Raw genomic sequence first — 17,133 nt, 5'->3', positions numbered from 1 at the left:
ATGTCATTAGTGAGTGGCTGGAAAGTGGATTTGCCCTCAGGTGAAATGAAAAATAGAGGGAAGCTGTTTGTAAAGTCAATGATTCATAGATGTTCCTCTTAAAATGGTGATCCCAGCTTTTGACCACTCTCAGGGGGTCAAAAACAAACAACAAACAAACAAACAAACTAACAAACAAACTAACTAACTAACTAACTGATCTACAGATTCTCATTACCATACCTGACCTCTGGAGCTGTTCCTATTACTCTTCAAATGCCAGGCTTTCTAGAGCGTATTTGCACACTGCCCATGTAAGTGCTGTCTCCATCTCTACCAAGATTTTGCAAATGGTTCTATTTAGAAGAGATACTAACTCCTGGTTTTGCTTAAAATTCTTTTGCTGCCCAAGATTGCTCAGAAAAACAAAACAAGACTAAGCCTCTGTCTCTGAAACAGCATGTTAAATTCACCACTGTCCCTTTTCATGGTAGCTTTATGAAGATTCAACCATAGATGGGCAGAAGCCCCAGAGTTGCCCTAAACTCACAGGAGAAATAATTTCTGATCTGTGGAGAATTCTTCGAACCCAAGTTGTTGTTGTTCGTTGTTGCTTAAAGTATCTTGGAGAGAAAAAGAATCAGAGAAACTATGCTCCATTGTAATGGAAACTGGATTTTGTCATCCACTTCATATTTCTCAGTGGGCTTTGGGTTGGTATGACATTTTACTTCACAAACAGGGACTGCATACACTTTTATGTACTGTAAATGCTCAATTATAGCCTTGTAGCAGAAAATACTGTACCCACTTAATACATAAACAGCTATACTGGGAAAATAGAAAATAGTCTTTTATTTTACCTCAGCAATAGAAAAATAGTCTTCAAAAATACATTGCTAAACTTATGGGTTTGTATTAAAGTAGAATTCGTATGTACAGTAAGGCAGTAGTTCTATTAGCATCCTGCTGTGATTATCTTTTAGATTAGAGTTCATCTTTTGGGATTTTTTTTTTCACTAAGGAAAGACTAGGGAATATAATAATTTTTTTTTCCTGCTGCAGGAAAACATTCTAAAAGAATTTGCCACGTGAAATTCATTTGCCTCTTATATAATAAAATTTTACTTTCCAAAACTATATTCTTTAGAGGCTTTGGAATGAAGTAAAATTTAGGGGTGTTAAATCTATGCTTAACATATTCAAAGTATCTTAAGAAAAAATCAGAGGCATCATTTTACTTGCATCTTGGCAATGTGTCAAGGTATAGGAACAGGTGTAAACAACTCGTCAGGTATGCTGGAATGCATGTGTTCTTTCCATGGGTCATATTTGGGTAATCCTAATAAAATGAAAGAAGAGTGTCCAGATTAAAGAACTGTTTTTCAGAAGTGGTTTTCATGGCATTTCCCACCTATCTGTCACCTTCCCATGCTACCATTTTGACCATGTCATTTCCTTCTATCACCTACTGAACCATGAAAGCCTTTTCCAGAGGATGTACCAAAATCGTACTATCCCTCAAGAATACTAAGCTATGTGCTTTTATTTCATTGAATACAATTTTTATAACTAATAGCAAAAAGTGAATCTACAAATCACAGGACACAAAACGACTTGTTCTGGAAATCAGCAGTTGGAAAAAGAGGCAAGTGGTCAGACATGGAGCATGAAAAAGAGCAAAGTAGTGTCATTCTACCCACGTTCTCGAGCATCAGCTCGCAGGTCGCATTTTGTAACTCTGTAGTGTTACCTGAAGAAAAATCACATTTTACCCAATCCTTCCATTAGTCAACTCTCAGTGAAAGGAGTGCGTGAAGCATGCAGGGTCCAGGTAATCCAGCCCCCCCTGGGGGTGTGTGCAGTTGCTTGGTGTTGCTGTGAAGCAGGCCAGGTCTTTCTCAGCTTGATTCTGTTGACATGATGGCGGAGCTTCCTTGGCCGATGCTTCAAACAAAGCCACGCTTTGAGCACGTGGGTCTGGCACTAACACCAAGATGTTGTTATCCATCACCCTGGAAACTTTGGCATACTCCTTACTGATTTCAAGAACCCCGGGCTTCTCTGTCTGGTCACTGTTCTCTTTCTGTTTTGGCAGCAATGACAGAGCTCCATCTTTGTTGACCTTGTGAATCTCCACGTAATCCAGGGGTTTCGCAGAGATAAAGTGGGCTTTTTCGTGGGGCAGCAGCCAGGCTGTGCCTGGCTCAGTCTTGGGATGGAACCTTTCCATCTCCTTCTGCTTGTCTGCCTTTTCCTCCCCTCCAGTCTCAATGGTTTTAGAGGATCGTAAAGCATCTTTGCCTGCTTTGTCCAACAACGTGGCCAGTGCACCCGCAGGGCCCACAGCCAGCTTACACATATCATCGATGCTGTGGTAAGGAGACTTGGGGTTGTGCTGGGCAGCCTGTGGCAAAGGCCAGGTGGAAGATTTGGATCCACCAGCATGATAGTAGTGGATTTTGCCTTCCGTACTTATGCTGTGGGGGTCACAGGTGAAGGGAATATTTGTTTGGGGATTCTCAGGCTGCTCAATGACCTTAGGAGTGTGGAAAGTTGGGGGGTTGGCCCGGGGTTCCTCACACTTTTCAGACAAAAGGGAAGGGCTGTCACAGCTTCCCCGGCCAGAGTCATTGTCAGGATCTAGGTGTAAGGGTTTCACACCTTGACCTGGGTGTTCTTTCGAATGTGCTGGCATTAGCTGCTGGTCTTCACTGTCGTCTACTTCTAAAAACTCCACCAGCAAGTCCTCACAGTCAGAAGTGGGGGGAAAGTCTTGGCATCCCAAGGCACTCAGGAGTTCTTCAGACTTGCCCTTCTACGAAACACAGACACAAGGAAAGAGAGCTATTAGCTTCATCACATGCCCAGTTGGCATCACAGTTGGCAACATGGCATCTGTTCAGCACCTTGATCAGGTCAAGTGTGGTAAGAGCTGTGCGGAATTTTCCAAACTCCAGGCACTGTGTGCCAGGCCATCTGTAATCACCTTCTGGGTGTTACTCATCAAATATTTTTAAGTCAACTCGTGATTTTTAACTTACTCAGTCTAAACAACAATGATCCTGGGTTTAATAGGAAAGTAGTATGCACACATACACTAAACACAAAACCACTCAATAAAAGAAGCTTGTGGAACATCTGAGACCACAATGCTGAGGCGAGAAGCTGGCTCTGCTACTCACGGGCGGAGTGGCTCCAAGGTGTCATCGCTGGCCTCCTCACCTGCTCCACCACTTTCTAGAGTGATAAGAGGTTGATTCTTTCCTTTCTCCTGCTATTCTCTGCCTCCTCCTTTTCCTGTTTCTCTTTCCCTTCTCCTTTTTCCAATCCCACGTTTTCTGCTCCTTCTATTCCATTTCCCCCACATCTCCTTCCTCCTTCTCCTCTTTCCCCACCTCTTCATTACATATAGGGTATATATGACTTTGGACAAGCTGCTCCCGTAACTTCATCTTCTTCATTTTAATAATAGGAATAATACGACCTATCTGAGAGGGTTCTTTGGAGGAGTAGAGATAGATAATAGAAAGAAGGGTATTAATATTCTTAACCCTCAAGTAGCTATGCTGTCTCTGTGGCCAGGAGGTTGAATTGTGAGCTAGTCAGTAAATTTAGTGAGTTGTTAGTGATTAATTTAGTCAGTTGACTTGTGAGCTAGTCAGTGGTCACTTTAGTTAGCAAAGGCATTCATGCTGGCTCTGTAAAGGTCAATGCTAGACTGAATGGTGGGGTAAGAACACTGGTTTAGGAGCGCCAAACTCCTGGGCTCTTGTCACTGCTCTGATATTTGCAAACAAAGAAAATGCAGACAAGCCAAATTCTGTGACTCACTTTTCAATTTCTTGCACTATCAATCATAATATAACCAGATCAAGTGACATTTGCTTTCATCTACAGGGAATAGATTTAACATATGTCACTGTTAAGGTTTCTGTTGAATTGAAATTATCTATTTCAACTTAAAAAGAAATTAAAAAAAAAGTTCTAATCTCTCTTTTCATTAAAAACAGTCTAAACACGCTTTGGTAAACAACACTACTGTTTTACTAACCTAGTCTCAAGTGACTGCTCAAACAAAGGGAAGCTTGTCCCATATGATGGAGGTGGAGGTGGGTTCCTGTTTTGTATTAATCAAAACATTCACCTTCTTTCCAAATTATTTGTACAAAATCATAATATCTGTGCTTCTGAGCAGCCCTGGGTCAGTGTACAGCATCAACATGTATTTGTATGTTTTCTTTCCTTGCCCTTGGACTTTCCATATCTGATAGTGAGCACTCTTATCCCTCACACCTCTCTCTGTTAACACATGCCAATAAGGAGAAGGATGACTGAGATGGCCTGGCTGGATTGATGGGATTGTGTGTTCATTTGTAAAGTTAATTATTACAAAGTAGTGAGTCACATTTCATTCTCTGCCTCTGGCACTTACCTCCAACAGATGAGTATCGAATCCTTTTATTTTTGGCCCAGGAACTGGTGGAAAGATGCAGGTCATCATGCTATAAAATAATATGGGAGATTGAATAAATTACTCATCTTTTTGCTTTGTGATTTTTGAAAAAATATTTTTATCTTCAAATAGCTGCTATGGGAACTATAAAAAAGAGTATCGGGGCTACATTAAACTAATAATAAGCGGTGAAGATAATAATTACAGAGACCTCTCTTAAAATTTTCTCTAATTTAAAAGACTGATTTTGAAACTCATGAATTATTTGGACAATTTGCTTCTCTTAATTTTAGCTGTTCTTTCCAGATTTTTACTATTTCACAGCTGTGAACACCTGCTTCAAGTGAGTTCATTTTCCTACTTTTTTTTTTAAGAAAGCACTGACAAAATGATTTTTTTTTTAATTGGCAAGCACATTGCAACTAATGGTTAAAATTAGGTCTTGGATTGTCGTAGGTTTTCATTATTTTCACATTATCTTTTTTTGCTGTTATTCCTGACAACCATGATTGAGAGAAGGGCTTAGAGATAATGAAGTACCTATAGCCCTTCAAAGCCACTGCCCAGACCATAATCAAACAGATGACAGCAGAAAGAACAGCCACAAAGATCCAAACCGTTGTGTCTTTCATGGTGAAGTCTAAAAAACAAACAGCCAGAAAGCTTTGATCACATATAGTATCATTAAAAACAAAGCAGCCAAACTAATGTGTGAAACTTTTGAACACATGATTTTCTTCTAGTTTTATCTCTTTTGATTTAAGAGCAATCCAACTTATATTTTCCAAAATTACTAATATTTTAATATGTTGCACATATTTTATAATATAAAATTTCAAGTCCATTCACATATTCTTTTATTTGATTCTTAAAGAAGAAATCCATGGTAAGTTGCAGTAATAATAATAAAAGTTAACACTAAAAAACGTTCTTACTAAAAACCATCAATCACATTAAGCTCTCTACCCACATTGCCTTGTTTTATAGATGAGGAAACTGAGAATCAAAGAGTGATTTACCCAAGAACATGTCAGAATATGTCCTAACTTCACTGAATTTCATTTTTCTCACTTTTAATTCCTAATGGTAATTATATTCTCTCCAAATACATGAGAGGGTTGGGAGCACCAAATGGGATAATGATACTGGAAACTGTAAAGTACTCTAGTAATGCAAAATGGCTCTTTCTCTTTGTGGAATATAAGCCACTATATTTAATGGCACTTTGTTAGATCTGAGGGCCTCTCATGTTCTGTGCCCATGGATAATAGAACAACATATAATCCTCATCAGAGATTAAACATGGGTTTGTGACTTTGAGATGGGATAATAGCCTACAAACTCAGGAAGAACTAGATGATGGTACTGACTGAACCCTCTAAATGCTAGGGATGAGGCATATGGAAAGGGCATAATGATTGACCATTTAACCCTCTGAGACATTTAAAGTCCACATCTGTACATTATCTGGAAACTGGTCCTCACTGACAGTCACTCAGGGAGAAATGCAACCTTGCTCAATGTCTTTGAAAAGAAATTAAAAACCCACCTCTATTTATTATTCTGGATAAGGCTCAAACAGTTTCTCTATTAGTAGTTAATACATGCAAATTAACCATTTAAAAATACTTAGGAATATAAGCAAAGGTAGTCCAGGCACTCACCACTGGGTATCTGAATGGAGCTCTCTTGACTCCACTTACTCCAGAATCCATGATCTGGTTTGCAGCGAACCTGGACAAGGTATTTCTGTCCTGGATATAAGCTGAGAATCTTAAATTGAGTCTGTTGCCCTGCAAAATGGGTCTAAGGAAGAACAAGGAAAACAGAAGTCACTTCTGACTTTTGTTTTGAGGAAAGGGACTTTGCCACTAAATAATAAACCATTGGAAACATTAGGCCAGATGATGATACCTACAGGATACCCTGTTTTCACCATTCTATGCTACCCTTTCAGATCCATCCCTCCTTTAAAAAAATCCAATGACATACCTCATAGAAATGAAAAAAGCAATCATGAAATTCATCTGGAAAAATAAGAGACCCAGAATAGCTAAAGCAATCCTTAGCAGGAAGAATGAAACAGGTGGCATTGCTATACCAGACCTTAAACTATACTACAGAGCAATAGTAACAAAAACAACGTGGTACTGGCTCCAAAACAGACTGGTAGACCAATGGTACAGAATAGAGGATGCAGAAACCAATCCACAAAACTACAACTATCTTATATTAGACAAAGGTGCCAAAACATGCACTGGAGAAAAGATAGCCTCTTCAACAAATGGTGCTGGGAAAACTGGAAATCCATATGCAACAAAACGAAATTAAATCCCTATCTCTCACCATGCACAAAACTCAACTCAAAATGGATCAAGGACTTAGGAATACAACCAGAGATCCCGTGTCTAATAGAAGAAAATGTAGGCCCTAATCTCCATCATGTGGGATTAGGCCCCAACTTCCTTAATAAGACTCCTGTGGAGCAAGAATTAAAATTTCAAAGGTTTTCTATCTCTCCACTTGTAACTTTGTTTCACAATGACAAATATGTCATACCCCTCCAACTCTGCTGCATGGAAGACATGATAAACATTAATAAATCCACTTTATAAATGTATAAGGGACAATAAAATTGGAAAATAGTTTCTAAACTCCAGAGAAGTAACTGATATAAGGATTATTAATTGGTATTAAAATCATAAATTGGAAGAGAACAAGGTCTTCATGTATGTTGAAGCAACTGTAAAATTGCTGTGAAATTGTGATATTTGTAAAATCAAACGAAACATGAGTTTATAAATAAAGGACCGGATTTTCATCTCCCCAACACAGGCATCAATTTAAGCATCATTAACGGGTTGGTCAACCAGATGGCTGTGTCTCCTGATGATGGTGCTGATGATGCATTATGAAGCATGTAATATCACCCCTGAAGTATGCTGGCCCCAAATTGTGCAATCTGAATCTGCTCCAATCTCCAGAAAATTCGGGGGAAGAGAAATTAACTGACATTACAGAGAATTAATCAGATAAATGAAGAAGATGAAATATTCTATGGGACAAGTGGCCCAGCCTCCTGAGTGCATTAATACTAAAGAGATTTAACAATCAGGTACTCTGTGTGGTCTTGAAGTGGATTTTGGTTTGGACAAGCCACCATTAAAGAAGTTCCTGAAACACTGAGGAGGGATTAAAAGATGGACTGGATACTACATGTTATTCAGGAATTTAATTTTTCTATGTGTGATTCTATTATTTGGCATATATTTGGAAATGTTCTTTGTAAAAAAGACCCATATACTAATGGATTTAAGGGTAGAATATCATAATGCCTGCAATTTACTGCATTATTTCTTTTTTACATTCAAGTATTTGGAAGTATTTCCTTACAAATACAGCCACTGCCTCTGGATAAATTACAGTAAGATTCTCCCTACCTCCTGCCCCAGTGTAATTTACATACTTTCATAGGTGTCTCGATCTAAGGTATACTTAGAAAGGCAGGTGGGGAGCCTGGGGGAGAAGGCTGTAAAGTGCAAGAAACTATTTCTGGGAGAGCCATGAAGATGGACTCCATTCAATTCCAAGAGAGGAGAGGAGGCCTTCCCACGTCTGGGTGGGCTACATCTGCCTGGGTAGGCCAACATGGTGGCCCACTAGTTGAAGAAATGATCTGTTGATAGCCGTGAGGGGTTCATCCTTGCTAACGAACATGGATTCTTCAAAAATATTCTGTTGGACTCACCTCCCACTCAGCTGCTTTCTCAGGTTTTAATCGAATTTCATACTGTAGCGTGAGCCAACCAGATCTTACGTCAACCAGGCTGGGTGGGAACCACTTTATCCACAGATATGGTTTTCTGTCTTCTGGCTGTTTTACTTCCAATGTCAGGTTCTCCGGAGGGTCTGGTTCAACTGTACATAGAAAAGAAATTCCAGTTGCATTAATTGTTCACAACTTTTATTTGCCACTACAGTTTTCTATCATGGATTGCATTTTCAACTTACCAGCCTTCTTTCTCCAACACATTATTATCCCTTAGAAGACAGGAGTTATGCTGTCTGCCTCTTAGTATGTGACCAATCCTATCCGTACTCAAATTTGAGTTTAGTATGGTCAGAATAGCAAGCAGCTGAATTTTTGTTTTTGATGTGTTCTTCACTTTCCAGCAACCAAGGTCAAATATATACCCAAATTATTTTCAATTATTTGATGGCAGAGACCAGGTGATACAAGTTAAGCTGGAATTTGCAAATGGGAGTTAGGATGAAAGATTATTGGGAGGGGACCTGAAAACTTATTTTCTCTCTGCTAGGAGCAAGATTCTCTTTGATGGCACACATGTTTTGTGAACCATCTATTCATATTTATGAGTTAGGTAACAAGTTTACAGATTCTACCTTTGCTTCCTCATTTACATTTCACATCCAATACATGTTAGCCCTGATGGTGAATGGAATTCATTCTTTCAGATACTAGTTATTACAATGTGCCTAAAGGTTAGACTTTTTGGCAATGATCTCTTTGGTGACCTCATAACAACTTGTTGGTCCATTCCTTCATTCTGCAAATGTTTTCAGCAAAATGATAACAAACAGTCTTTGGGTGCTTGCTACATGCCAGATGCTGCATAAAACTCTCTCCCTGCATCGTATCATTCAATGTCTCCAACTAACTCCATACCGTGCTATTACTGTATCCATTCTACAGAGGAGAAAACAGGCTTAGAGGAGGGGAAATTACAGTAAAAGTGACATTTGAATCCTGATTTATGTGGTCTAGAATCAGCTTTTTCTACCATTTTACTCTGCCATGGATGTGAGCAGCTCTGTGTGATGCCAGGGGCTGGAGAGTGGGCTTGGGATGTAGTTGAGGCAAATGAGGTGCAAAAGTTGCAAAAATCTTGGCACATAAAAAATGCTCAATTCCATTAGTCTTCTGGGAAATACAAGTCAGAACCATAGTGACATACCATTTTACAACTACCAGAAAGCCTAAAATTCAAAAAATTAAAAAAAAAATGTTGGCAAGGATATAGAGAAGTTGGAACCTTCTGGTACAAATGTAAACTGCTATGGAAAATACTCTGAAAGTTCCTCAAAAAGCAAAATATAGAAATGCCATATTGCTCATCAATTTCATTCCTAGATACACGCCCCCAGGAACTGAAGAAAAGATGTGCAGGCAAAAACTTGTACATGAATATTCACAGAAGCACTATTCATAATAGCCAAAAGGTGGAAAAATGCAAATGTCCACCCACCAATGAATGGATCAAATGTGGTGTAGTCACCTATTGTATGATCCCATAAATGTGCAATATTCAGGCTGGGCAAATGGAGACAGAAGGAAGATGAGGGTCACAAAAGACTGGGAGAGGGAGAAATAGGGAATGAGCATGTAGTGGGTATGACATTTCCATTCAGGATGATGTGACTTTAGGGAAACAATGGTAAGTCACTTGTTTCCCTAGGCTGAGAGCTAGGACTAGATAAATGTTGCATAACATTGACAATGAACTAATGGCACACTTTAAATGGTAACTGTTGTTACATATATTCTACCACAATAATAAAATGATGGAGGCATCACTCTCAATTTCTGAAATTGCAGAGTCCTGAGAACACCTCCCTAAAAGTGAACTGCCTAGGGTGCAATTTGTCTTACCCTAGTCTCACTCTAGTCTCACTCCTGATGGTCAGTAACATTTTCTCCTTTTATCTATTGCCTCCTGAAATCAGTCTCTACACCAGGTGGGGAAAGAGAGTGTGTGTAAAAATAGTATAGTTGGCATTGTGTCTTACATTTATCTAAAAAATGAGCTTTAGAAAAGCTTCCATAAATCCTAATGCATATGAACTCCTAAGAAAGATTATTCTATATACTTACTAAAGAAATATCAATTAATTAAAAGAAGCATTAAGTTAAGCACATACTGAGCAATATCTGTGATTAAAAAAATGCATGTACAAAAGTAAATATCCAGAATGAATTCTTTAAAGCAAAATTCCTTCACCATTTGGACTAGATAGTCCTTTGCCCTGGGGGGCTATCCTACACACTTCCTCACTGAACCATAAGGGCCATTGAAGTTATGCCCACTTGCCCTGCAGCTTAAAGATGATCATGCAAATCAAGAAATATCTTCCAGGTTGATTTTTTTTTCTACTTTGCTAATGACTTCTCCATATATTGTACTTGTGATCTTGGTTTTCAGCTTGATGCTAAAGCATCAAGCCAATTCTTTATTTGTAAAACAATAGCTTGGATTGTTAAGAAATATATGTATTTTGAGAATTCAGGGTGGGAGTAAAGCAATTGCAGCAATTTCTATGGATGCAGAATCAGATGAATCTCTTCTAACTGCTGCTCTACAGGGAATAGCTCTGTCTTCCATGGAGAGAATAAAAGAAATAAATCCCAGCTTATCAAGGTAGAAGGGGACACTGATTATGTGGTCAGTGCAGGAGAGAAACATTAACAAGGAGAGCATACATAAAACAAGCATTGTTGCCAAGCATGGTGGCTCACGTCTGTAATCCCAGTGGCTCAGGAGGCTGAGGCAGGCTGACTGTGAGTTCAAAAGCCAGCCTTAGCAAAAGTGAGGAGCTAAGCAACCCAGTGAGACTCTGTCTCTAAATAAAATACAAAATAGGGCTGGGGACATGGCTCAGTAGTCGAGTGCCCCTGAGTTCAAAGGAAAGCACATAAGGATCCCAAGTGCCAAACTTACTGAATGAATGAATCAATGAAAGTAATTTGAAATGCTCAGTTGACAAGGATATTGTGAATTTTCTCATATTTTTTTTTTTTTTGGTCAGGGATCGGCCCATAAGCAAAGAAGACTCAATTGAATTTGACTATTGGTAAATACATAGTGGAGTAACAAATTCCTCACCCCTCTCCTTCCCCTTACCTATATAAGTCACATCCACATAGCGTGGATCCGAGGTACTGCTTCCCATCTTGTTGGTGGCATTTACTGTCATGATGTATATTGTCCATATAGAGGTGTGCTTTTTGCTAAAGTAACAGGAGTTGGGGCCACTGGTTTTGTAGTCTGGACATTCATGGGTGATGGTCTCTCTGCAATGAGTAACGTATTAGGAGGAAATAAGAAAGTGATAACAACCTTAGTTGTTTTCTTAGTAGATCAACACCACTGGCTTTTGGAGATTTGACATTTTAAGTGCATATCAGCTGGGCAGAGAGAGAAAGGGGTGGAAAGGATGTTTTAGGGTCTCAGCTATTCTGCTTCTCGGAAACCCTTCCCTCTGTATAGTGCTTTTGCGAACTTTGAGATATGCATTGTCTGATAATAAATCCTGAGCTGCAAGGATATGGGTATGGCCAAGGCACTGCCATACCCAGGCAGCAACATTATGTCACCTCAGGGAACTGGGACTTTCACCTGCATACACACACAGTGTGGCCATCTACAATGCAGCATTTATTGCACTTACATGTTGAATTACATTTGGGAAAAAAAAAAGAGTTCAAGAGGATAAAAATTTTAGATAACCAAATCAGTAACAGAGTGAAGTGACTTTGAAAAGAGGTATTTTAACCCCAAGTGGCTTATTAGGCTGCTCATATGAGGAGATACAAATCCAGTCACACCACAGAGGGATGGAGGTTTATTCGATTTTGGTTGCCAGTTTGAGTTCATAAAATCTGCTTACATGACACCCCTTTGGGTCCCAGATGGAAGGACAGCTTTGTGTACAACCAGGAGCAGTTACTGGAAAGTGAACCAGCTGTCTTTACTGGTAATATATCCAATTCTCCAGGATCTCCAGGAGAATATCATTGTGAGTTTAACAAAATTCTCACCCAGGGATGTTTTGTTTAGTCCTTATGGCAACATTATGTCCAAACATGCCTTCCAGGAGATCTCCAGTTCTGGATCAGCAATTTGGTAAAGAAAAACACTCACCTTCTTTTCCTTATACTCTTCTTCATTTTCTTGGATGTGAAACAAATTTGAAAACCTAATGTGCTACATTTGTCAAGGATTATATGATGCTGATTTATATAATCCTATCGTGTTACAAAAGTAACATGTTTACTTAGGAAAAATTACAAATGGCACAGTGTTTACATATGGTCGGCTAAGATTATTATAAGGAAATACTTCTATGGAGACTTGGGCTGCAACATAAGCTTGTGACAGGTAAATGGAAACATTGCTAATATTTTGTTGCCAATGTGGTGGATCAGCTTGCACAGATTGAGAAAGCTTGTAAAGGACCTTAACAAGAGAAGGTGGACAGACACTCCTTTTCTCCAGTGGTTTGAGCCTTTGTGGTATACACCCAGAAAATTCTGACTCAGAACCATCTCTACTTTGGCCTGGATGTGTGAACAGTCTTGTGGGGCTTGATAGGAGAGAAGATAACATTTTACCCTTCCTTGTGGTAAGTCAGTGTATAATTGGTAGGCAGTCCTCCGTCTGTCCCAGGACTCCACCAGCAGGTGAATGTTTCCTTCTCAGGAGAACGACATTTAAAGATAGTAGGTTTTCCAGGAGGTGACTCTCCTAAAAATAAGTCACAAGCCATTGGAGTTAATATTGAGATCCATTCAACCACTCAACTCTTCTGCTGGTGACAGCACAGTGAAGGCACCCAGAGCAGAGAGAGGCTCAGATGAGCAGACCTACAGGCTCAGTGCTCAGAAGTGGCAAAGCACCAGCACCCAGGAACACCCTTTGGGTGCTATCCTAGGGCAGAAAGTGTTCTTGGAGAGAGAGCTTGGTGGTGGTTGTGGTGTGTGCCTGTGTAAATGTGTGAGTGTTGTGTTTGGAGATGGAGATACCAGCAGTTCACGTGGGGCAGTGGCCAACTGTAACATTTCAGTGAAGAGTGAGCCTGGGGAGCAAGAAGGATGGGTTTGGGTTGGAGAGTGTGAGGCCTTCCTCCCATGGAGTCTAAAGAGCTAATGTAACGCTACAATATAAGGTGACTTCCTCTCTGGCACAAGCAGCCTGTGCATCCTTTGCCCATACATTGCTCCCTGGCACATCTCTGCTTCTGGGTTTCTGTCTTCCTGCCATCCTCACACCACTAACTCCAACTGTCTCCATCTTTAGTTTGTCATCTATCATTGATGCTCCCTTTATCTGAGTGTTCCTCAGCAGTTCCTCCCTCTCTCCTCTTATCTTCTTCTTCCCCTTTCTTGTCACTTTTCCTTGGCCTTGGCCTAATGGCCTAGTGGATCTCCCCATCCTCCCTGTTACCATCTCTGAGTCTTGGTTTTTAGTCCTTCTTTCTGCTTATATTTTCTTCCTCTATGGGTTTTTTTTTGTGATGAGATGGCAAAGGGCTGTCTTGCAATTCTATGGACCATTTTGGGGAAGGAGTATGGGAAGACTCTGGGCAGGTCTTCTCTGAGCTGTGAGCTACATGAGCTGCATTCAGTCTCAGGCTGGAAGCTGGAAGGTCTGCTTAAGGTGATATGGAAAATACAGTGTCAAGGAGGAGGGATTTTTTTAGTTGCCTAATCCCCAAAGCTCTTGGCAAGCTGGTTCTCATTTCTCTTGCTTGGCTGCTGTTAGCTCCAAAGAGAAACTGAGCTATCCTAGGAGTTTGCCCCAGTGCAGCTGGGCTAGGGAGGCCAACTGAACTATCTATGTAACTCCCATTTGCTCTTCCTTCCTGTCAAGTTTAAGGCCCCAGTGTTCAGTTTAATAAATGAGGAGCTGAGAGAGGAGCTCTGAGTTAGGCCTCAGCAGCTCAGAGAGTTCTCACTGTTTCCTCCATACTTCTCTCCATCCCTCAGGCATGATCCTAGGCCAGAACTCCTAGTTGAGCATCAGACTAGGAAGAGCAGGTCTGCAGGAGACCCTGTGAGGGGGACATGCATAAGAAGGGGTTCTCTGGGTAACCTGGCCAGAAAGGAGAATTGAATGGAATGGCACAGCATGGTGCACAGGACGGGCCCAGGATACCAGGCTAATCATGCCAGTGGGAGCTGAGCACCATGCCAGTTTATAGACCCCGTGAAAGCAGTCCATGTCAGCCTAGGGTAGCTCTACCAATATTTGTCATTGCTCATCCTCTAGGGGAGATTTCTTCAGGATGATGTATTTGGGAATCATGGCAAACACACAAGGTTCCTTTTGTTTGTTTTTGTTCTGAGTGAGGAGGAGTATGTGACATAGGAAGAAAAGTTTATTTAAAAACCCCAAAGTCTGTGGTTTAGTAATACAGTTGAAGACACTCGGGGCTACTGTTCCTGATTGGGGGACTTAGAATTTCCCTCATGAATGATTCTGACCTCTGCTTTCCCTTTTCTCTCTCTTTCACAAAAGCTTCTCTTTCACATTGTACTGGTCACCAATAGTATTTTTAGGAAACTCAGAGAGGAAGGTAAAATTGTGAAATTACAATGTGTGCCTTTATCCTCTTTAGAGATAGTCACATGTAATGGACTGTCTTATTACACAGATGCATAGGGACAATCACACAGGTATCACACATGTAGGTGTTAGGCAGATGTTCACATAGATCCCACATCCCAAGTACACACACACACACACACACACCCCACATACATGCACAGAGAAATACACACAGGGTCACACTTACAACAGTACATATTATTACACATACATGTACACACAGAGTACACATACATTCTCATAGGTACACACACAGGCATAAACCCACACACAGATTTATACCAACACAGGTACTCACAGAGGAGCATTTGCAATCAGGCAGTATAAAAAGTTAATATGCATATAGGTACACTCATAAGTATGCACACTCAGAAATGTATAGGGGTTGACACTCAGAAATGTACACAGACACACTTAATTTAGCTGTGGGTATGTACAGGCACACTCCTAATTTAGCTGTGGATATTATTTCCCAAATCAGCAGATAACAGAGTTGGCTGTATCTGTTTCTCACCATGCAATAGCAGTCTTTTACATCCCTTCATAGTTTTTCCAAGATTTTTCACATTTGTTATTTCATCTGTGGTGGAGGAAATGTCACTTTCCTCACTTTGAGAATTTGGAAAGCCAAAGAGATTGGGCAATTGGCTCAAGGTCACACAGCCAGCAACTGGCAGAATCTGGACTAGAACTCAGGTCCTCAGAAGTGTTTCATTACCCTCCTCAATGAGGATAGAAGGCAGAGAGCCTAATGACAAGTTTGCATTAATTTTTCTGCATTAATTTTAATGCAAAAAGGGTTGCAAATAATTTATTAGCAGCACATGACATAAGCATTTTTATTTCTCACAACTGCATTGCAAGAAAGCTGTGATGATCTCTTCACCTTCTTGATAAAACCCCAGCAATGAAAGAGAGCAGGACAATCTCTTACTCACCATTCAGGAGTCTGATGTTGAGAAAAAGCAGCAGCATGAAAACAACTGTGGATGCCACATTATCCTTCATGTTGGCTCCCTTTTCTTCTTACGGGAAATGTATCAAAGATTGCCTGAAAGAGAGGCAGCAGGCAACTTTTTTGAAATGACAGCCTGGTCAGGCATATGCACCAATTTATTCTGGGTGTTTACAACTGTTTCTTGCTCCTTGCTTAATGTGAATGACAAAACAGAAGGAAGGGAATGTAGGAAAATGTAACATGGGGTGGCTTGGCTCAGAAGCCTCGATTTGCACTTGCTGGGAAAAATTCCACCGCCAGAGGTCATCAGATGATAAGAGAAAGTTCAAGGGGAGTCACAGTAGTCCACTCCTTTGCACACATCCCAAAGGGGGGAAAAATGTTCTTTTTCCATTCCACAGTCATCTGACAGTATATCATGCATTTTATGTGACATAGATTGTAGGCCCTACAAGGGAACCATTCTAGGAGGGATTTGGCTTTAAATCTCCAGCCCCAAATAATCCTGGCTGAAAAGTCAGTTTCTCAGTTTCCGACTTTATCTAGCCCCACGGATCCTGCCAAGTAGGGGGCACTTTCTTTGAAGGTTCAGAGTGAGAGGGTCCTGGAAGCCCTGGCTATGAGCATGGTTGTGAAGCAAACTTTACAATGACCTCTAGTGAACCTCCACATGATTTCTTTCTCCCTTTTGTGAAGTCCCATTATAAAATATAATAAACTCCAGTAATAATTCAAATCCCTTGAGCTCAGAGTATTAAGTAAATTTTGAACCTGCAGGGGTTGAGAGTTTTGAGCAATTTATTATTAATATTATTATTTTTACCCTTGGAACAGCTTTCAAAGCCTCTCAATGTCCTTCTAAGAAAAAGGATTTTAAAAACATTTAAAAAAAGAAGGCTCATTAGTTTTATTAGACTTTAAATGACACTCAGAAAACAATAGATTTGATGAACCAAGTGTAAATTCTCAGAAACACATGGCTTTAATTTCTCTTTAAAATTTTATTTTATTTCTTTTCTTTTTAGTTAGTCAGTTAGTTTGTTTGTTTTAGTTTTTAAATGAAGGGGAGAGCATTGGGGGCAAAGCTGTGTTGTCTGATGAGCCTCCAAAAGACCTTGGCCCATTCCTCCTGACCAGAGTGTGAGTCTCCTCCTGACGGTCACTTAATGGGAAGTTTTTTGAAGGCTTTCTCCACCCGACATTTCCTCCTGCAAGACATACTCAGAAATAAAAGCTCAGTGACAGCAAAGGTGTAGGGCACAAGGGCAGGAACTATCAGGTAGCTCCCTTACACCGAGGCAGCTGTTTTAATAATGGATCCTGGTCCTCTAATG

General features: G+C 40.2%; 1 protein-coding gene across 2 annotated transcripts; it reads right to left on the bottom strand.

Annotated features, from left to right (window-relative positions):
• Positions 1-1,766: 1,766 nt before the first annotated feature.
• Positions 1,767-15,856, bottom strand: Prlr (prolactin receptor). Of its 2 annotated transcripts, XM_026390151.2 has the most exons (8): positions 15,780-15,856; positions 12,846-12,978; positions 11,356-11,525; positions 8,184-8,353; positions 6,100-6,241; positions 4,976-5,075; positions 4,415-4,484; positions 1,767-2,797 (listed from the first exon to the last, which is right to left on the bottom strand). In XM_026390151.2, the coding sequence occupies exons 1-8, from the start codon at positions 15,847-15,849 to the stop codon at positions 1,778-1,780; spliced, it is 1,875 nt and encodes a 624-aa protein (XP_026245936.1). In that variant the 5' UTR covers positions 15,850-15,856; the 3' UTR covers positions 1,767-1,777. The 2 variants fall into 2 exon arrangements, with proteins under 2 accessions (XP_026245936.1, XP_026245937.1); XM_026390152.2 differs by lacking the exons at positions 11,356-11,525; positions 12,846-12,978 and having other exon boundaries at positions 15,780-15,849.
• Between the last annotated feature and the right edge of the window lie 1,277 nt (positions 15,857-17,133).

This window comes from Urocitellus parryii, chromosome 1 (genome assembly GCF_045843805.1).
Source record: "Urocitellus parryii isolate mUroPar1 chromosome 1, mUroPar1.hap1, whole genome shotgun sequence".
Taxonomy (NCBI): Eukaryota; Metazoa; Chordata; class Mammalia; order Rodentia; family Sciuridae; genus Urocitellus; species Urocitellus parryii.
Note: the sequence above shows the minus strand (reverse complement) of the source record. Positions and strands in the feature narration are given on the sequence as shown.